We start from the raw sequence: 21,750 nt of genomic DNA, 5'->3' as shown, positions 1-21,750 counted from the left end.
TAATTTTTGTCATTTTCAATTTTTCGTTTCCTCAATTTTTCAAGTTCTCGATTTTTATTTTTCATTTTCCCGATTTTTTTAGTTTTCATTTTCTCGGTTTAATGTCACAAATTTTCATTTTTTCGTTTCAATTTTTCGAATTTTCAGTTTCTCAATTTTTCGTTTCCACAATTTTTCATGTTCCCGATTTTTATTTTCCAATGTGGCGAATTTTTATTGTCCGTTTTTTCATTTCCTTTATTTTCTGTGTTTTTTTCGATTTTACGATTTTTCATTTGTTCAATTTTTCAAATTTTCAGTTCGTCCATTTTTCAATTTTTAAATTTTTACTTTGCAGTTTTTGGTTTTCCAGTCTTCCGATTTTCCAATTTCTTTAATTTTCAATATTTCCATTTTATAACACATATTTCTTTTTTTTTATTTTTCACTTTTTTTGATTCTCTAAGATTTTTCCAGTTTTCATTTTGTAATTTTTCAATATTACAGTTTTTCATTTTTCGATTTTTCAGTTTTTCAATTTTTTATTTTTCCCTTCTCCAATTTTTTGTTTCCGATTTTTATTTTTCATTTTCCCGATTTTTAAATTTTAACTTTTTCGATTTTATATCACAATTTTTCGTTTTTTCATTTCCTTTATTTTTTGTTGTTTCTTTCGATTTTACAATTTTTCGTTTATTCGATTTTTTTTTCAACTCCCCGATTTTCATTTTGCATTTTCCTGATTTTTATTTTTCATTTTCTCCATTCGATTGTTCAATTTCTCAATTTATCAATTTCTCAAATTTTTTTCTATTTCTCGATGTTTCAATTTTTGGATTTCTCGGTTTTTCGATTTTCCAATTTTTCGATGTTTCGATTTTTAATTTTTTTTTTATTCTTTGATGTCTGGATTTCTCCATTTAGATTTTTCGATTTCCGGATTTTTTGATTTTCCAGATCTTCAATATTTCTATTTTCCAATTTTTCAAATTTTGACGTTGCTAAATTTTCAGTTTTCCGATTTTTCAATTAATATATTTTTTTTTGATTTTCCCGTTTCTCGAATTCTGAGTTTCGATTTTTTAGTTCTTCAATTTTTCGATTTTTGGATTTTTCGGTTGGCTAATTTTTTAAAGTCTCGATTTTGGGTATTTGTTTCAGTTTTGGGATTTTTCAATACATATTTCTAATTTTCCATTTTTTATTTTTTGGATTTTCCATTTTTTTTTTATTTTCAATATTTCTATTTCATAATACATATTTTTTTTTATTTTTTCACTTTTTCGATTTTTAAGATTTTTCAAGTTTTCATTTTGTAATTTTCCGTTTTTTATTTTTGAGTTTTCAATTTTACAATTTCTCGACTTCCAAAATTTTCAATTTTTCGTTCCTTCAATTTTTCGGTTTGCATCAGTTTTTCATTTTTCCATTTTTCAGTTTCTCAGTTTTTAATTTTTCCCTTTTCCAATTTTTTGTTTCCGATTTTTATGTTTCATTTACCCGATTTTTTAATTTTCACTTTTTCGATTTTATATCACAATTTTTCGTTTTTTCGTTTCCTTTATTTTTTGTTGTTTCTTTCGATTCTGCAATTTTTCGTTTATTCAATTTTTCAAATTTTCAGGTTTTTTTCAATTCTTCTTCAAATTTTCAAGTTTGGTTTTCACTTTTTACATTCTTCAAGTTTTTATTATACTTGCACTTTTTCGTTTTTTTATTTTTGATTTTTCAATTTTACAGTTTGTCGACTTCCAAATTTTCCAATTTTTCAAATATTACAATTTCTCATTTTTCCATTTTTCACATTCTCGATTTTTAATTTTTCAATTTTTCGTCCCCTAAATTTTTCAGCTCCTCGATTTTTATTTTGCATTTTCCTGATTTTTTTATTTTTCATTTTTTCGATTTTATATCACAATTTTTTGTTTTTTCATTTCCTTAATTTTTGTTGTTTCTTCCGATATTCCCATTTTTCGTTTATTCAATTTTTCAAATTTTCAGGCTTTGAATTTTCAGTTCGTCCATTTTTCAATTTTTAAATTTTTCGCTTTGCAGTTTTTGGATTTCCAGTCTTCCGATTTTCCGATTTTCTTTAATTTTCAATATTTCTATTTCATAATATATATTTCTTTTTTTTTTTTCACTTTTCGGTTCTTAAGATTTTTCAAGTTTTCATTTTGTAATTTTTCGCTTTTTATTTTTGATTTTTCAATTTTATAATTTCTCGACTTCCAAAATTTTCAATTTTTCGTTCCTTCAGTTTTTCGGAAACTTGGCAATTTTTCAATATTACAGTTTTTCATTTTTCGATTTTTCAGTTCCTCAATTTTTGATTTTTCCCTTTTTCGATTTAATATCAGAATTTTTCGTTTTTTCATTTCCTTTATTGTTTGTTGTTTCTTTCGATTTTACAATTTTTCGTTTATTCGATTTTTCAAATTTTCAGGCTAATCGATTCCATTTCGTCGATTTTCCAATTTTAAAATGTTTCAGTTTGCAGTTTTTGGGTTTCCACCCCCTTTTTACTTTTCGGATTTTCAATTTTTCATTAAACTTAAGTTTTTACAAATTTTCGAGAGTTTTGTACTTCGATTTCTTAATTTTTTTCAACTTTTCGATGTTTTTTTTTTTTTTAATTTTTCATTTTTTTTTATTTCTCGATTTATCGAATTCAGATGTTTGCATGTTTTGATTGTTCAATTTCTCAATTTATCAATTTCTCATTTTTTTTCTATTTCGATTTTCCAATTTTTCCATGTTTCGATTTTTCAGTTTTTCTATTTTTAAGTTTTAGATTTTCCAATTTTTCTTTTTTGATTCTTTGATGTTTGAATTTCTCCATTTTTAAATTTTGCGATATTTCAATTGTTCAATGTTTTAAATTTTACATGTTTCGATTTCTGGATTTTTTGATTTTCCAGTTCTTCAATATCTCTATTTTCCAATTTTTCAAATTTTGACGTTGCTAAATTTTCAGTTTTCCGATTTTTCAATGAATACATATTTTTTTATTTTCCGGTTTCTCGAATTCGCAGTTTCGATTTTTCAGTTCTTCAGTTCTTCGATTTTTGGAATTTTCGGTTGGCTAATTTTTAATTTTCGATTTTGTATATTTGTTTCAGTTTTGGGATTTTTCAATATTCCTATTTTTCGATTTTTCGATTTTTTAATTCTTGTATATTTTTCCTTTTTCCGAAAGTTTTATTTTTCGATTTTTCAATTTTTTTATAACTCGATTTATCGAGTTGAACATCAAAATTACTATCAACGGAGATGTTTCAAACAATTTTCAGGAGAATACAAAGCCACAATGATAATAGACGTCGTTTTCTATAATTAAGAGAGATTTTTGTAGAAAAAACATCAACTTGAAGCCAGAAATTGATTGCTCTCACCGTACGTAGTATACCAAAATTGTGCTAAAAGTAGCGTTAAAAATAGAATACCGATATCGGAACCTTAGACACCAGTTGCCGATACTTGTTGATCATATGCCCGCCAATCAACACTTCAGTCGAATTCAAATCGACCAATCGCGCCGCTTCTTTCCGCCGTCACTAATTAAAAACATATGTCATGTCACAACACACTGCTAACCTCAAATAAACAAAACTTTTTCTTTTATAATTTTAAACAATGTAAATAAAGTGGCAGTTATGTCGAACACAGACTTAGTACAGTGTAAATTCTGCAAAATTCCGCTCCCTAGTAGTGCATGGGGCCATCACGTCTACGGAAACGAACACGTGAAAAATACCCCGGCCGGACTCCTCATCAGAGGTTTGTAAGCTCCAAATTCGGGCACCGTTTAAAAAATAAATTTCCAGGAATCTTGGAAAAGTGGCAAATCGACGAAGCGCATGAATATTTCGGACAGTTTGGTACAATCAAAACGAAACGTGTGGACGTAATTGACGCGAAAAAGAACCTAGTTTTATTATATTATGATTTTCAGCATCGAATATCCCATTCGGTTATTGCGCACCAAGATCACACACTGTTTGGCAACAAAATGACAATCTTGTGGAAGGTGAAGAACACGACGAATTTAAAAGCGGACACAAGTAAGTGGTAAAACAAGTAGAAATAAAGAAGTAAGCAAAATGTGTCTGTTTATTCCCTGCAAAAACATTGTGACGTCGTTTTTTTAGTAGAAATTTTGATAAAACAACGCTATTTTAGAAGTTATATAAGCCTCAACAATTCGCTCTGGATTTCTATCCCCAAAATAAAAAAAAGTTCCACCCAAATAATCAAAATTAAATAAAATCTCTTCTAGCTTCAAGCGACTTTTGAAAGTTTCCCACTCCAGATTATTAGAGAACGGTTGTTGAGGCTCCAGGTACGTTGTTCATACTGAAGCAAGTCATAGTTTCTCCCGCGATTTTATTTGTACTTTCAGTTCGTAAAAATTTATACTGATGTCATTTTTAGACACGACGCAAGAAAACGACGACATTAGTGAAAATGGTGCAACTACCCCTCTAAGCTCTCATGTTCCAGAAGTGGAAGAAAACGGTGGCACTATTTAAAAAATAGTGTTGACAGATTCTAATTCTATTCATTTCTAGATGCGACCAATGACAAAATCACTACGTATGAAGTTAATTCTTCCGGCCAGTTCGTCATCGCGAAGAGTGACGAAGAATCCCGACACAATTCCGAAACGCTTGAAGACGGTGAAATTATTTACGACGAACTGGAAAATCGTCTGCACTGTGTGAACAGTCGGGGCAGAGATTCTAGATCTAGTTCTAGTTCGTACGATGGACGGCGCAGACGCTCTAGATCCAGATCACGATCGAAATCGCACGAACGAAGAAGACCGAAGCGGGCACGAAGAAGAAGTAGGAGTCCCCGACCGAGAAAAAAATCGTTTTTGGAGGAAATTCGGGATAAGTTGAACGCACTCGGTAGTCCCGGGATGCCGGCAGCTAATTCTTATAGTTTGTCTGGGTTTAACGTGTCTTATCCAGCCCCTCCTCCACTTATTTATCAACTGGGGGAGACGGAAGTACCACAGAGTGACCCAGGACTGTTAACTAGTACCCAAAGTAGTACTAAGCAAACACCGCAACACTTGAATAAAGTAAGTACTCAGACTCGAGTTTGCTTAAAATAATACCCGTTGTAGCTTCTCGCTGACAAGAAAATCAGTCTTTCTGATTATCTAGCCATCCTAGGAAAAAATGTCCAATCGCAACCAAACAAGAAAAAAAACAAAAGTAAGTACGTTTTTTTTTTAATTATATATGAAATAAGCCGCCTTGGTACCACTTTCAGTACTCTCTCAATGTAAAGAAGCCCTCAGAGTTATGAACAACCAACACCTCAAAAAGCTTCGTTTACCACCACCAACGCCACCTAAACCCCAACTATTCACATCCCCCCTAGTCAAAAACGTGGTCAAGTTTAGTTTTACTTCACCTTTGAAAAGTCCCGCGAGAAGTCCATTCGCGGACTCCCTCCTCAAGATTCTCGATTTCGTCGGATTTTTGAAAGAGCCACACGACGTTCAAGCTCTTATTGACTCAGTTGCCCACGATTTGACTTCCGGTGCCATTATTAACGACGAAATCGCGGCGAAAATGCTGCAGATTTCGTTGCTAAGTTCGGAATGTGGTAATAACGAAAGTAAAAAACGGGTGGCAAGCGTGGGCACGCAGTGTATAGAACGAAGAAACGTGGGTGTGCAAATCAAGTTTTTACCAAAGACTTTAACCAAGACTGAGTACGTGTTAGGAAGCAAAAATCGATCTGAAGAAAATGGCAAGAAATTAAGACAAACGCGCAAGTGTTGATTTGTTAAAGAGTGATATTTTAATTGTTCTACTATTTTTGTATATTTTTGGAAGTACAGATTAAGTTTTTTGGGGTTTTTTACTCCCGGGGGGTTTTAAGTTACCGGCGCCGGTGGTTTAGACACTGCGCGCTCTCTAATCTGATTGGGCTTAAAAGGCGCGAAGTTCTTTTGAACCAATGAGCTGCGGCGCGGGATGTAGTGGCCAATACGGAGGCGCCTGAGTCACGTGGTTCTCACAAACCGAGAACCACTAAAGTGGTTGTTTGTTTATATTTTAAACAATCAGTTTGAAAAAAGTTGGTAAAGTACGGCTATTTTTTCAAATGACGGTCGCTAGAAATTCGTGGAGTGGTGGTTTTACGTGATAAAAATAATCGAAATGTGGAAGTGCCACCTTATCAACTTCATATCCATTTCACCCACAAATTGCTGATTTAGTTGAAATAAATTGTTATTAAACGTGAAGTGGTGGTGATTTTGTGTAAACTGGGTCCTGACATTGATGGACAAGCTTTCAAATATGCTCTAAAATGGGTGAACAAGTCGATTGTGAGTACTTTTTACAAATACGTGCTTTTTAGTAGTTGTGAGAGGTAGGCAACCAATTATACACCATCTTTCAGCCGACTATTCCACCCTCACCGCGCGCATTATCAGCACCCTCCGCCAAAAAACCTTCCCTTTCGCCCAACAACTCGACATTCTGCAGGACGTGATCCAATCCAAAACTGCCACCAATCGGGACCACGTCCTCGACGATTTAACAACCCTTCTGGTCCCCGTTTACCCCGGAATCGAAATCCGCCTCTTCGGGTCCGCCGCCCTAGACCTCGACGTCCCCGGCAGCCCCCTTGATGTCTACGTCGGGAACGTGGAAATCACCACAACCGAACAAACGTCGTTACAACTACTCCGCACCGTTATTTCCTGTTGCGGCAAATTCGATAACATTTTGGTGACCGCAAGAGGCCAATTTCCGCAGCTGAAATGCAGACACACCGCAACTCAGATAACGTGCTTTTTGAGCATAAACAAGTCGGTCATGCGCAGCACGGAATTAATCAAGTATTACTTAAGTCTGGATGAGAAAATTCGCCCCTTGTTGTTGACGCTTAAATTCTGGGCTAAGTACCACGGGGTGGTACAAGAGCAGGGGTTTTCCACCTACGTGTTGTACCTTCTAGTGGTTTTTTATTTACAACAAGAACCGTACAAGCTTCCAGGGTTGGTAAGTCTGCGCGAAGAAGAACATACATGGTGTACCCCTAACGAAATGGAGTTTCCCGACCTAAAAAACGCAACGATTTTTGAGTTAGTGAGCGGGCTTTTTAAATTTTACGACACGTTTGACTACGTTTCGTACGTGGTGGCCCCATTTTGTGGGTTGGCTTTAGACAAGACGTGTTTTTTGAAACCGTGTGTACTACCGTCATGTTATGGTCACTACATTGATTTAAAAAAAATCTTGGATGTGGATTGTGGGATGTGCGTTCAAGATCCGTTCAACCTCGCGTTGAATTTTTTAAACGGAACCCCACTCACTTCCGGCGGGAATTTTACGTCACAATGTCGCAACTCTCTGATTACTCGAGAATGCCCCTTTTTGACGAGCATGTTGCGTCTTTCCGAAAATCAACGTTTCACGATTAATAAGCTTGAGGGGTTTACAGAGGACGAATGGGCGAGTTGCGTGATCAAAGTAACTTCTTCGATTCTAGACAGAATTTGCGGGTATCAGATGAAAGTCGTGCGAGTCAAACCTCACCAATATCTGTACAACTGTAGCGGATTAAATATGGACGATTTTTGGGAAAGTCGTGTCCAGGTTTTGAAAGATTTGCAGTCGGAGTGGTCCGCTGGTTCGAGTGAAATGTGTAAAGAGATTGATGTGACGACGAGTTATATTAGGGCGCGGTCCAAGCAAGAGACGTCGAAGAAGTCTGGGGTTATTATTGAAGTTAAGTTTGGGAATAATCCGGGGCGGGTGGATGTGTGTTTTAAGAAGTTGGATGGAGATACGCACTTTGAGCACTATTTTCGGGTGAAAATGGTGGCGTTTTTGAAGGAGATGGCCATGAAGAAGTATTTGTCGGGGCAGGATGGGGCGAAAGCTGCGCAAGGTAGGTAGTTGTAGTAGGTGAAGTATTTGAAAAAGGCGGCACAATGTCTGTCTGTCTGTCCGTCTATTTTTGTTAGACACGCAATCTCCGAAATTGCTGAATCGATTGTTGTCAAATTTTAATTGATTTTTGAATGTTATAGAAAAATATACTCCTGTACTTGTAATATACGAATCCGCTTTCAGTTTCTTTGCTAATTGTTCACATTTTTTGGAAAATTTTTGGAAATTTTGATTTCACTTTTCGTGCTTATTGGAACAGATGTGGTGGCGATTTTTGATTCGTAACCAGCGGAAGCTTATCTACAATTTGACACCAATTTTCGGTCGATTAAACCAATTTTAACCACTTTTTTGGAAAATTTTTGGAAATTTTGGATTCACTTTTCGTGTTTATTGGAGCAAACATCGTAACGGCGATTTCAGATTCGTAACCAGTGGAAGATTATCTACAATTTGACACCAATTTACGGTAAATTGAACCAATTTTTACCACCTTTTTGGAAAATTTTTGGAAATTTTGAGTTCACTTTGTGTGTTAATTAGAACAGATATCGTTACGGAGATTTCAGATTCGTAATTAGCGGAAAATTATCTACAATTTGACACCAATTTTCGGTCGACTAAACCAATTTTAGCCACTTTTTTGGGAAATTTTTGAAAATTTTGAATTCACTTCGTGTGTTAATTAGAACATATATCGTGACGGCGATTTTAGATTCGTAACTAGCGGAAGATTATTTACAATTTGACACCATAGATAATCTTCCACTGGTTACGAATCTGAGATCGCCATCACGATATCTGTTGTAATTAACACACAAAGTGAATTCAAAATTTCCAAATATTTTCCAAAAAAGTGGTTAAAATTGTTTTAATCCACCGAAAATTGGTGTCAAATTATAGATAATCTTCGGCTAGATACGAATCTGAAATAGCCGTCACGATATCTGTTCTAATTAACACACAAAGTGAATTCAAAATTTCCAAAAATTTTCCAAAAAAGTGATTAAAACTAGTTTAATCGACCGAAAATTGGTGCCAAATTGTAGACAATCTTCCGCTAATTACGAATCTGAAATCGCCGTAACGATATCTGTTCTAATTAACACACAAAGTTAATTCAAAATTTCCAAAAATTTTCCAAAAAAGTGGTTAAAATTGGTTCAATTTACCGAAAATTGGTGTCAAATTGTAGATAATCTTCCGCTAATTACGATTCTGCAATCGCTGTCATGATATCTGTTCTAATTAACACACAAAGTGAATTCAAAATTTACAAAAATTTTCCAAAAAAGTGGTTAAAATTGGTTCAAGTTACCGAAAATTGCTCTCAAATTGTAGATAATCTTCCGTTAATTACGATTCTGCAATTGTGTAAATTGAACCAATTTTAACCACTTTTTTGAAAATTTTTTGGAAATTTTGAATTCACTTTGAGTGTTAATTAGAACAGATTTCGTGGCGGCGATTTCAGAATCGTAACTAGCGGAAGCTTATCTACAATTTGACACCAATTTTCGGTCCATTAAACCAAATTTAACCACTTTTTTCGGTAAATTGAACCAATTTTAACCACTTTTGGAAAATTTTTGGAAATTTTGGATTCACTTTTCGTGTTTATTGGAGCAGACATCGTGACGGCGATTTTAGATTCGTAACTAGCCGAAGCTTATCTACAATTTGACACCAATTTTCGGCCGATTAAACCAATTTTAACCACTTTTTTGGAAAATTTTTGGAAATTTTGGATTCACTTTCCGTGTTTATTGGAACAGACATCGTGACCCCGATTTCAGATTCGTAACCAGCGGAAGCTTATCTACAATTTGACACCAATTTTCGGTAAATTGAATCAATTTTAACCAGTTTTTGGGAAATTTTTGGAAATTTTGAATTCACTTTGTGTGTTAATTACAACAGAAATCGTGACGGCGATTTCAGATTCGTAACTAATGAAAGATTTATCTACAATTTGACACCAATTTTCCGTAAATTAAACCAATTTTAACCACTTTTTTGGAAAATTTTTGGAAAATTTGAATTCACTTTGTGTGTCAATTAGAACAAATATCGTGACGGCAATTTCAGATTCGTGACTAGCGGAAGTTTATGTACCATTTAACACCATTTTTGGGTAAATCGAAGTAATTTTAACCACTTTTTTGGAAAATTTTTGGAAATTTTGGATTAACTTTACGTGTTTATTGGAGCAGACATCGTGACGGCGATTTTAGATTCGTAACCAGCGGAAGCTTATCTACAATTTCACAACAATTTTCGGTCGATTAAACCAGTTTTAATCACTTTTTTGGAAAATTTTTGGAAATTTTGAATTCATTTCGTGTTTTAATTAGAACAGATATCGTAACGGCGATTTCAGATTCGTAATTAGCGGAAGATCATCAACAATTTGACACCAATTTTCGGTCGATTAAACTAAATTTAACCATTTTTTGGAAAAATTTTTGAAAATTTTGAATTCACTTTGTGTGTTAATTAGAACAGATATCGGGACGGCGATTGCAGAACCGTAACTAGCGGAAGATTATCTACAATTCGACACCAATTTTCGGCCGATTAAACCAATTTTAACCATTTTTTTGGAAAATTTTGAATTCACATCGTGTGTTAATTAGAACAGATATCGTGACGGCGATTTCAGAATCGTAACCAGCGACATTTAATCTACAATTTGGCTCCATTTTTAGGTAAATTGAACCAATTTTAACCACTTTTTTGGAAAATTTTTGGAAATTTTGAATTCACTTTTCGTATTTATTAGAACAGATATCGTGACGGCGATTTCAGATTCGTAACTAGCGGAAGATTATCTACAATTTGACACCAATTTTCGGTCGATTAAACCAAAATTAACCACTTTTTTGGAAAATTTTTGGAAATTTTGAATTCACTTTCTCTGTTAATTAGAACAGATATCGTGACGGCGATTTCAGATTCGTAACTATCCGAAGATTATCTACAATTTGATACCAATTTTCGGCGGATCAAACCAATTTTAACCACTTTTTTGGAAAATTTTTGGAAATTTTGAATTCACTTTGAGTGTTAATTAAAACAGATTTCGTGACGGCGATTTCAGAATCGTAATTAGCGGAAGATTGAACCGGTTTTAACCACTTTTTTGGAAAATTTCTGGAAATTTTGAATTCACTTTTGGTGTTAATTAGAACAGATATCGTGACGGCGACTTCAGAATCGAAACTAACGGAAGATTATCCACAATTTGACACCAGTTTTCGGTCGACTAAACCAATTTTAACCACTTTTTTGGAAAATTTTTGGAAATTTTGAATTCACTTTTCGTGTTTATTAGAACAGATATCGAGACGGCGATTTTAGATTCATAACCAGCGGAAGCTTATCTACAATTTGCCACCAATTTTCGGTCGACTAAACCAATTTTAACCACTTTTTGGAAAATTTTTAGAAATTTTGGATTCACTTTTCGTGTTTGTTGGAGCAGATATCGTGACAGCGATTTTAGATTTGTAACCAGGGGAAGCTTATGTACAATTTGACACCAATTTCCGAGAAATTGAACCAATTTTAACCACTTTTTTAAAAATTTTTAAAAATTTTGAATTGACTTTTCGTCTTTATTGGACGAGATATCGTGACGGCGATTTCAGATTCGTAACCAATGGAAAATTATCCACAATTTGACACCAATCTTAGGTAAATTGAACCAATTTTTACCAATTTTTTGGGAAATTTTTGGAAATTTTGAATTCATTTCGTGTGTTAATCAGAAGAGATATCGTGACAGCGATTACAGAGTCGCAACTAGCGGACGATTTTCTACAATTTGACACCAATTTTCGGTAAATTGAACCAATTTTAACCACTTTTTTGGAAAATTTTTGGAAATTTTGAATTCACTTTGTGTGTTAATTAAAACAGATATCGTGACGGCGATTGCAGAATCGTAACTAGCGGAAGATTATCTACAATTTGACACCAATTTTCGGTCGATTAAACTAATTTTGTCCACTTTTTTAGAAAATTTTTGGAAATTTTGAATTGACTTTTCGTGTTTATTGGAACAGATATCGTGACGGCGATTTTAGATTCGTAACCAGCGGAAGCTTATCTACAATTTGACACCAATTTTCGGTCGATTAAACCAAATTTAACTACTTTTTTGGAAAATTTTTGGAAATTTTGAATTCACTTTGTGTGTTCATTGGAACAGATATCGTGACGGCGATTTCAGATTCGTAACCAGCGACTTATTATCTACAATTTGACACCGTTTTTAGGTATATTGAAGGAATTTTAACCTCTTTTTTGAAAAATTTTTGGAAACTTTGGATTCACTTTTCGTGTTTATTGGAACAGACATCGTGACGGAGATTTAAGATTCGTAACCAGTGGAAGATTATCAACAATTTGACACCAATTTTCGGTTGATTAAACCAATTTTAACCACTTTTTTGGAAAATGTTTGGTAATTTTGAATTTACTTTTGTTGTTTATTGGAACAGATATCGTGAAGGCGATTTCGGATTTGCAATTTGCGGAAGAGTATCTACGATTTGAGACCAATTTTCGGTCGATTGCACAAATTTTAACCATCGGAAAACTAAAATCTTTAAAAATCAAAAAACCAAAGAAATAAGGGCAATTTATTGGGTTGCAGTTCAGGGGCGAGGGAAGTTCTATCAAAATAACCTCCAACCATTTTTTTTATTATTTAAGGTAAATTCACGGATTTGAAATTGCTGGTGAACGCCTTCATCCAAAAAGACAACACTTTCGCTGAACAAGTCGCCAAATTGCAAACCCAGTTCGAGGAATACACCCAACACATGGAAACCGTGCGTGACGACTTAGCCACAATTCTACTACCCTGGTTTCCTGGAAGTACCGTCCACCTGGCAACCGCAAACCTAGACATTCTTAGCAGTTTCCTACACCTGTGTGTAGGTGGAACCGAAACCCACAACTCCGCCATCTTCTTAATCCAAAACGTAATCCGCCAAAGCGGGAAATTCGACAGCGTCAAGATAATCGCAGCGGCCGAAATCTGGTGCAGACACGTCAAAACGCACACTCTATGCCACGTAAACGTCAACGACGTAGTCGTAAAAAGAGCACGACTGATAGAAAATTATATGAACTTGGAGGATAAAGTGTACACTTTGTTGCTAGTGATAACGTACTGGGCGCATTGCTATGAACTAGTGAGTCCCGAGGGCTTATCCACCTATTCGTTGTGTCTTTTGGTAATTTTCTACCTCCAGCAAAAACCATACAAGCTTCCGGCCGTCAAAGATTTGCAGCCGGATTTTAAAACACGTTCGAATTTTCAAAAAGCGTCACTTTTTGACTTGGTGAACGGTTTTTTCAAATTTTACGACAATTTCGACTATCTTTATTTTATGATCACCCCGTATTGCGGCTACGCTATTGAAAAAACGCGGTTTTTGAAACCGTATGACCTGCCGGCGTGCTATTCCGACTATGCTAAGCAACGAAGAGATTTGAGTGTTAACGTAATCATGTGTGTTCAAGATCCTTTTGACCATTGTAAAAACGTGCTACAAGGAGCTTCTGCTTTGTGTGGTGGTAGTTTCGCTTGGAGGTGTAGACACTCTATAATTACTACTTCAGATGAAGATCTTTTGCTCTATAACGTGTTGAATCAACCCCAGTGCCGTAAATTGAGTATAAATAAGGTCGATAATTGTAGTTTAGACGAATGGCTTGCGTGTCTAGAGAGTATCACTCCTGAGGTTTTACGAAAGATTTTTCATTTCACTGTAACCGACGAGGAATGGAAGCCCGAAATTCAGCAAGTTAGTTACAATTGTGCTGCCAACAGCGACGTGTGGAAAGGTAGAATTAGCGTCCTCAAGTCGCTACTGTCGAAATTTCCGGCCGGAATTACCGAAATGGAAAAGGAAATTGCCGTGACGTCACAAACCCTCAAGCGGAACAAAGCAGAAGCTTTCAAAAGAAACATTATTGTCGACCTCATGTATAAAATGAACCCGACTAGAGTGGAAATTGTTGTAAGAGGCTGCGACGTACCGTCCAGGAAACTGGACATGGAGCAGTTTCTTCGCGTGAAGTTAGGACAATTCATCAACGAATCGCTTTGTGGTAAGATCTTCTCCATCTATATTGTCATCTACGTCTTATACTTCTAGACAAAACCCAAAGTACCACTTCTGAACAAGCCGTACCTTCTACTAGTGATTTTTTTGATTCTTCACCAAGTGTATTGTTGAAGCGAAAGACCAAATCTAGATCTTCTGACTCGGGTGATGAACGATCGAGATCTAGATCGTCGAGATCGTCAAGGAGTTTGAAGCGAAATCAGAGAAGCAGCGAATCAAGGTCTAGATCTATCTCGCTCGAAACAAAAAGAGCGAAGCGGGCGCAAAGCGGTAGCGAACATTCTAGTGATCCTTCCAAATCACGTTCTATAGAAAAATCGGCTTCTAGATCGAGATCAAGATCACGTGGAAGAGACACAAGATCTAGATTGTCTGAAGACTCCCAGAAGCAACTCCTCGAACAGAGAAAGTCGTTTTTAGAAGAGGTTCGCGAGACGCTCAAAGAAGTGAGTACACCGGTGGTACCTCTAGCGTCATTTTTAAACGAGTTGAACATTTTCGGACGAAACAAATCACCACCAGGCCGCGTTTTGGGAATCAATGAAGCCAATTTAAGAGTGGTACCTACGGTTGATTCGCTACCAGACCAAACTGAAGTAACCATCACACTATTTCATACTTTAAGTTAAAAGTTTTTTTCAGGTTTTGACAGAAATGGTTTTGGTACTACTAGACGAGGCACGGACTCGAGTTCAAGAACAAAAAGACAAAAGTAGGTAGCGCACGCAAATGTTTTGAGCCTATGGGCGGATCATTTTTGCCGGTCATCACCGAAGGAGGCGGTCCAAATCGTCCAAGGGCAGAATTTGTAGGTAGGCTCAAACTACAACGAAATTTACGTGTTGACCAAATTCTGACCCTGAATTAGTTTTAATTTTATAAATACCCTATCTAAAATGTTCAGAATATGATGAGTCTATACTTGTGATTTACCATTCCATTAATATTTTTTGGATTTGTTTATACATACAGGGTGACTCAAAAAAAAATAATGACTGAGTCAATTTATTTTATTGAAGAAATCAAGAATTGCAAAACTGAATACTTTGAAATCTTGTCAATTAGTTAGAAAAAAAAAACCTGTCCTGCTCTAATAACATCGAGAATATGCTCAAAATCACACTAATATTAGGTCTAATTGTGCCGACCATAGTTATAAAATTCACATTAAAGTAAGTCACGGACTTTTTTTGAAGTGTACTACATTTCAAAAAGCAAAAAAAATGTTTAGTTTATAAACTTCTTAATTTTGGTTTAAAGTTTATCAATCATATTTGACGCTTTATTTTATCCGTTCCGACATCTTTTCGGTGACAAATTTAATCTTTGCATACTTCAGCGTAGTTAGTGAACTCGTTGTGACCACTGAAATATACAAAGAGTAAATTTTGAAATGGAACGAAAGTCGAAGAATACTTTCAAAGCCACGATCAAAATGTATTTGCTTATCTTCGCCAAAAAATGCATGCATTATCGTAAAATTTGATATGATGAGTCTATACCTGTGATTTATCATTGCAGTAATATTTTTTAGATTTATTTATACAGCCTGTCTCAAAAAAAGGTCACTTCGATTTTCGATTTTTCGTTTTTTCGACCAACAGTTTCATCGAATTAGATTTTTCAGTTTCCATTTTTCTATCAACTTTTCGATTTTATTACTTTCTAATTTTCTGATTTTTCAAATTTGCGGTATTTTGATTTTTCGAGTTTTCAGTTTTTTCGTTTTTCGATTTTTTAATTTTTCGTTTTTTTGATTTTTCGATGTTTCGATTTTTTAATTTGCCATTCTTCCAATTTTCGATTTTTCGTCTTTCCATTTTTAGATTTTTTGATTTTTCTGTTCGTCAGTTTTTAGACTTTGCAATTTTTTTGCATTTTTCGATTATATTTTACTTTCCGATTTTTTTGATTTTTTAATTCTCGATTTTACGTTTTTAATTCTTCGATTTCCGATTTTTCAATTTTCCGGTTTTTTAATTATTCTATTCTCGATTTTTCGATTTTCCATTAATCATAAAATTTTTCGATTTTTCGGTTGTTTTATTTTTCGACCTTCGATTTTTCAACTTTCGATTATTCGATTTTCCATTTTCTGATTTTACGATTTTTCGATTTGCGATTTTTCGATTTTCGTTTTTCCGCTTTTGTGGTTTTTCGATTTTTCTGTTTGTTTCAGTTTTTATGGTTCTGCAATTTGCAGCTTTTAGATTTCAATTTTGTGACTTTCCGATTTTCCACTTTTCGATTTTTTGATTTTTTTCCGATCGTCGTTTTTTCGATTTTTTGATTTTTCAATTTTTAGGCCTTGCAATTTTTTTACTTTTTGCTTTTTCGAGTATTTGTTTCATCGAATTTTCGAGTTTTCGATTTTCGATTTTTCGCTTTTTCCATTTTCCGATTTTCGATTTTTCGATTTTCCATGTTTAGATATTTTTCGATTGTTCTGTTCGTCAGTTTTTAGGCTTTGCAATTTGTCTACTTTTCGATTTTTCGATTATTTTTTTCCAGTTTTTTGATTTTTGAATTGTCGACTTTTAGAATTTTCAATATTATGAATTTTCGAATTTTCGGTTTTCCTATTTTTCGATTTTTGATTTTTCCATTTTTCGGTTTTTTGATTTTTCAATTCTCGGTTTTTCAATCTTGCAAATTTTCGATTTTTCAGATTTGTGAATTTCCAGTTTTTCGATCGACCTACGTAGATTCATTGAATTTTCGATTTTCGATTTTTCCATTTTTAGATTTTTAATTTTCCAGTTTTGTATTTTCAGATTTTCTGTTTTTCGCATATCTGATTTATCAAATTTTCGATTTTTCGATATTTGATTTTCGAATTTTCGATTGTTCAGTTTTCCATTTTTCAGCTTTTAGACTTCAATTTTTTTACTTTCCGATTTTCCAAATTTTCGAGTTTCAATTTTCAGATTTTTGATTTTTCGATTTTCTTTTAAAATCTTTGAATTTTTCGGTTTTGATTTTTCGAATTTTTGATTTTTAATTTTTCCATTCTTCGGTTTTTAGACTTCAATTTTCTTTCTTTTAAATTTTTCGATATTCTATTTTCCGCTTTTCAGAATTTTCGATTTTCAGTTTTCAGACTTTCGATGATTAGAATTTTGAATTTTTCGGTTTTATGATTTTTCGATTTTTAGAAAATTTGAGTAGTCGAATTTTCGATTTGTCAATTCATCGATTTTTCTATGTTCAATTTTTCAATTTAAATTTTGCGATTGTCGATTTTTAGAATTTTCGGTTTTTCAATTTTTCCATTCTCAATTGTTAGACTTCAATTTTGTTACTTTCCGATTTTTTGGTTTTCGATTTTCCAATTTTCAGAATTTTCAAGTTTTTTTATTCAGATTTTCGATTTTCCACTTTTTCGATTTTAGATTTTTCGAATTTTTGTTTTTCCAATTTTTTGCTTTTTCGATTTTTCTGTTTGTCAGTTTTTAGACTGTGCAATTTTTTTGCATTTTTCGACTATATTTTACTTTCCGATTTTTCAATTTTCCGGTTTTTTAATTATTCTATTCTCGATTTTCGATTTTCCATTAATCATAAAATTTTTCGATTTTTCGGTTGTTTTATTTTTCGATCTTCGATTTTTCAACTTTCGATTATTCGATTTTCCACTTTTTGATTTTACGATTTTTCGATTTTTCTGTTCGTCAGTTTTTAGGCTTTGCAATTTGTTTACTTTTCGATTTTTCGATTATTTTTTTCCAGTTTTTTGATTTTTGAATTGTCGACTTTTAGAGTTTTCAATTTTCGAATTTTCGGTTTTCCTATTTTTCGATTTTTGATTTTTCCATTTTTCGGTTTTTTGATTTTTCAATGCTCGGTTTTTCAATCTTGCAAATTTTCGATTTTTCAGATTTGTGAATTTCCAGTTTTTCGATCGCCATACGTATTAGATTCATTGAATTTTCGATTTTCGGTTTTTCCATTTTTAGATTTTTAATTTTCCAGTTTTGTATTTTCAGATTTTCTGTTTTTCGCATATCTGATTTATCAAATTTTCGATTTTTCGGCTTTTCGATTTTTCGATATTTGATTTTCGAATTTTCGATTGTTCAGTTTTCCATTTTTCAGCTTTTAGACTTCAATTTTTTTATTTTTCGATTTTCCAAATTTTCGAGTTTCAATTTTCAGATTTTTGATTTTTCGATTTTCTTTTTAAATCTTTGAATTTTTCGGTTTTGATTTTTCGAATTTTTGATTTTTAATTTTTCCATTCTTCGGTTTTTAGACTTCAATTTTCTTTCTTTTAAATTTTTCGATATTCTATTTTCCGCTTTTCAGAATTTTCGATTTTCAGTTTTCAGACTTTCGATGATTAGAATTTTGGATTTTTCAGTTTTATGATTTTTCGATTTTTAGAAAATTTGAGTAGTCGAATTTTCGATTTGTCAATTCATCGATTTTTCTATGTTCAATTTTTCAATTTAAATTTTGCGATTGCCAATTTTCAACTTTCCGAGTTTTCGTTTTTGGACTATTTTGATTTCTCCATTTTTTTATTTTTCAAATTTGCGACTTCGATTTTTGATATTTCAATTTTTTATTTTTCGATGTTTCGATTTGTAGATTTTTCAAATGTTCGATATTTTCGATTTTCAGATTTTCCAATTTTTTAATGCTCCGATTTTTCAATTTCCGAATTTTTCCTCATTTTATTTTTGGAAATTTTCAGTTTTCCAAGTCTTCAGTTTACCGTATTTTCAAATTTCAGATTTTTAAAATTTTCGAGTTTTCGATTTCCCGATTTTTTTATCTTTTAAATCTTTGAATTTTTCGGTTTTGATTTTTCAAATTTTTGATTTTTAATTTTTCCATTCTTCGGTTTTTAGACTTCAATTTTCTTTCTTTTAAATTTTTCGATATTCTATTTTCCGCTTTTCAGAATTTTCGATTTTCAGTTTTCAGACTTTCGATGATTAGAATTTTGGATTTTTCAGTTTTATGATTTTTCGATTTTTAGAAAATTTGAGTAGTCGAATTTTCGATTTGTCAATTCATCGATTTTTCTATGTTCAATTTTTCAATTTAAATTTTGCGATTGTCAATTTGTCCATTGTCGATTTTTAGAATTTTCGGTTTTTCAATTTTTCCATTCTCAACTGTTAGACTTCAATTTTGTTGCTTTCCGATTTTTTGGTTTCGATTTTCCAATTTTCAGAATTTCCAAGTTTTTTTATTCAGATTTTCGATTTTCCACTTTTTCGATTTTAGATTTTTCGAATTTTTGTTTTTCCAATTTTTTGCTTTTTCGATTTTTCTGTTCGTTTCAGTTTTTAGACTTTGCAATTTTTTTACTTTATATATTTTGATTATTTTAATTTCCGATTTTTTTAATTTTTGTTTTTGATTTTTTTAATTTTCAATATTACAAATTTTTGACTTTTCGATTTTTTGGTTTTCCCGTTTTTCAATTTTCGATTTTTGAGGTTTGTGAATTTCCACTTTTCGATCGACCTAGGTATTTGATTCATTGAATTTTCGATTTTTTGATTAGCCATTTTTAGATTTTCGATTTTTACGATTTGTATTTTTCGATTTTCTGTTTTTTGCATTAGTGAATTTCAGTTTTTCCGATTTTTGATTTTGCGCATATTTGATTAATCAAATTTTCGAAAAAGTTATCATGCTTACAAAAACTTCAAAACATCTACAATTTTTCAAAGTATTCAGTTTTGCTATTCTTGATTTCTTCAATAAAATAAATTGAATCAGTCATTAACTTTTTTGAGACACCCTGTATAACCAAATCTAAAAAATATTAATGCAGTGATAAATCACAAGTATAAAACTCATCATATTTTATACATTTAAGATAGGATTTATTCTGCAAAATTTTGAGGTGACGTCATAAATTTTTTAGAGAGGATAAGCAAATATATTTTAATTAAAAATGTATCATGTTTATCGTGATTTTAAAACATCTGCAAGATTTCAAAGTATTCGATTTTGCAAATTCAAAATTAAATTGCAAAATATTGTTTTATAATTTTGATTTTTTTTCCAAAAATCTGGACGTTTCGGATAAAAACTCAACACGGAGTCATAAACTACATGTGTAGGACTATGTTACTGTATACAATTTAAAACCCATTTACTATGCATAAATTTGAAGTGAAGTCATCACATTATTGGTGGGGATGATTAGACAAATTTAATAATTTTGCGACATTTATGAAAAAAATATCAGTTAACAAAAATGGCACGTTTTTATTATTATGCCAGTTACATGTCACTCAACGACAATATCGTTTTTTTTAAGAGTATTTTATTTGAAAAAGTGATGAAATTTTTTATACGGAACAATTGGTCGAAAGATGTTAGAAAGCAAAATAATTCATGTCCGGACCATCGTTACTCACGAACGAAAGTGACCATTATTTTATGGGAACAACTACCTGCTAAATCTTCTCCGACAAATTCCAGAGAACTGGTGTGAGCCATAAATATTTCTTACCAAATGTATATATAACTACTGTCCGTCCCGTTATTGTCAATAAAATTTTATAGGTGAGGGCAGGCAAAAACGATCCGCGCATAGGCTCAAAACATTTGCGTGCGATTGTACTCCAGTGACTTTACTAAGTAAGTTTTAGTAATGTTGCAGTGCCTGAAGACGCTCAATGTGATGACCTTTCAAACTTCCAAGCCACTTCGAGTGGTACCACCACGTCAACCCCGCACCAAGCCACCAGGACACCCATCACCACTGTTAAAGTCGCAGAAAAAGTTCAAGTTTACGTTCGTGTCGCAAAAAAACTGTGTCAATAGATTTGAGAGGATCCTCCTCCAGATTCTACGGGCACTGGGTATTTGTAGCGAGTCGGACGACATTTCGGAGGTTATGGACGAGGTTGTTGAGGCTTTGGGTTCTAAAGACGGTGTCGACAAGGAGACGGCTGCAAAAATTTTGCAGATTTCGTTATTAGGGGCAATGGAAGGTTTTAAATCCCCGGAAATGGTAGACGTGGGGACGCAATGTTGTATGGAAAAGAAAGGTACTGAAGCATGGGTACTCCGTGATCCTAGAAGGGCTTCTATGTTCTATATGGAAACGGAAAATGGTAAAACTGGAAATTCACGTGTCGTGTTAGAGCAACTACAACTCAAAGAGATGTCGTACTAAGACTGGTTAGAATTACCAAAGAACTGTCACTTGCAGTATTACGTTTAGGTATAATTGTTACAAACAAAGTTTCATATTTTTTTATTGTTGCCACTGAAATAGTTTAAGTTAATAAACCTTTTGCGAAAACCTTGTGTCCATTATTCCAAGTACTGCCAGTACCTTCTGAAAATTTGAAGATCTCCGTGTGTGATCACGATTTACCTACATTTCGCCAAACTTATCGGTTATCGTCCTCAAAAAATCTAGGTGAATGTTATAATTCGGTACCACTCATCCGTAACTCCATTGTATGCGAAATTTATCAGATCTGGGTATTTATACAATGCACCTTGAACCCTTCAAGCAAAAGAATGACTGATATCGAGTTTTGATTGGGAGCAACGAACCCCGATCTTCAGGTACTACCTACTATAGTGGGACTACCGACTTTTTTTCCCCGATCATTATTAAAATTAGCGAATTACTTGTCAAGGTAAACAACAATGATTTCAGTTATACAACTGCAGTTTTTTCCGAATGCTTTAAAACGGAACTCTTGCGAGTTGACTGACTC

At 33.3% G+C, this 21,750-nt stretch overlaps 2 protein-coding genes across 3 annotated transcripts; both read left to right on the top strand.

Moving 5' to 3' along the window:
* Positions 1-3,556: 3,556 nt before the first annotated feature.
* On the top strand, positions 3,557-5,850 carry LOC135140871 (uncharacterized). Of its 2 annotated transcripts, XM_064071600.1 has the most exons (7): positions 3,670-3,759; positions 3,807-3,878; positions 3,935-4,043; positions 4,414-4,497; positions 4,551-5,068; positions 5,114-5,204; positions 5,263-5,850. In XM_064071600.1, the coding sequence occupies exons 2-7, from the start codon at positions 3,840-3,842 to the stop codon at positions 5,778-5,780; spliced, it is 1,359 nt and encodes a 452-aa protein (XP_063927670.1). In that variant the 5' UTR covers positions 3,670-3,759; positions 3,807-3,839; the 3' UTR covers positions 5,781-5,850. The 2 variants fall into 2 exon arrangements, with proteins under 2 accessions (XP_063927669.1, XP_063927670.1); XM_064071599.1 differs by having other exon boundaries at positions 3,557-3,759; positions 3,807-4,043.
* Positions 5,851-6,081: 231 nt separating this feature from the next.
* On the top strand, positions 6,082-21,280 carry LOC135140781 (uncharacterized). Its single transcript, XM_064071457.1, has 7 exons — positions 6,082-6,331; positions 6,406-7,902; positions 12,624-14,030; positions 14,078-14,317; positions 14,360-14,643; positions 14,690-14,759; positions 20,665-21,280. Exons 1-7 carry the CDS (start codon positions 6,313-6,315, stop codon positions 21,192-21,194), a joined length of 4,047 nt encoding a protein of 1,348 aa, XP_063927527.1. The 5' UTR covers positions 6,082-6,312; the 3' UTR covers positions 21,195-21,280.
* The last annotated feature ends 470 nt before the right edge of the window (positions 21,281-21,750 follow it).

This window comes from Zophobas morio, unplaced genomic scaffold (assembly GCF_036711695.1).
Source record: "Zophobas morio isolate AGI-343-1 ecotype UQ-CSIRO unplaced genomic scaffold, CSIRO_AGI_Zmor_V1 ptg000041l, whole genome shotgun sequence".
Classification (NCBI taxonomy): domain Eukaryota; kingdom Metazoa; phylum Arthropoda; class Insecta; order Coleoptera; family Tenebrionidae; genus Zophobas; species Zophobas morio.
Note: the sequence above shows the minus strand (reverse complement) of the source record. Positions and strands in the feature narration are given on the sequence as shown.

Bases quoted from the DNA above. Each gene is read 5' to 3' on its own strand.
- LOC135140871 (XM_064071599.1), top strand. From the start codon at position 3,636: ATGTCGAACACAGACTTAGTACAGTGTAAATTCTGCAAAATTCCGCTC. The intron at 4,044-4,413 runs GTAAGTGGTAAA...TGTCATTTTTAG, and splicing joins GAATTTAAAAGCGGACACAA to ACACGACGCAAGAAAACGAC. The intron at 4,498-4,550 runs GTGGCACTATTT...ATTCATTTCTAG, and splicing joins TCCAGAAGTGGAAGAAAACG to ATGCGACCAATGACAAAATC.
- LOC135140781 (XM_064071457.1), top strand. The intron at 7,903-12,623 runs GTAGGTAGTTGT...TTATTATTTAAG, and splicing joins TGGGGCGAAAGCTGCGCAAG to GTAAATTCACGGATTTGAAA. The intron at 14,031-14,077 runs GTAAGATCTTCT...TTATACTTCTAG, and splicing joins CATCAACGAATCGCTTTGTG to ACAAAACCCAAAGTACCACT.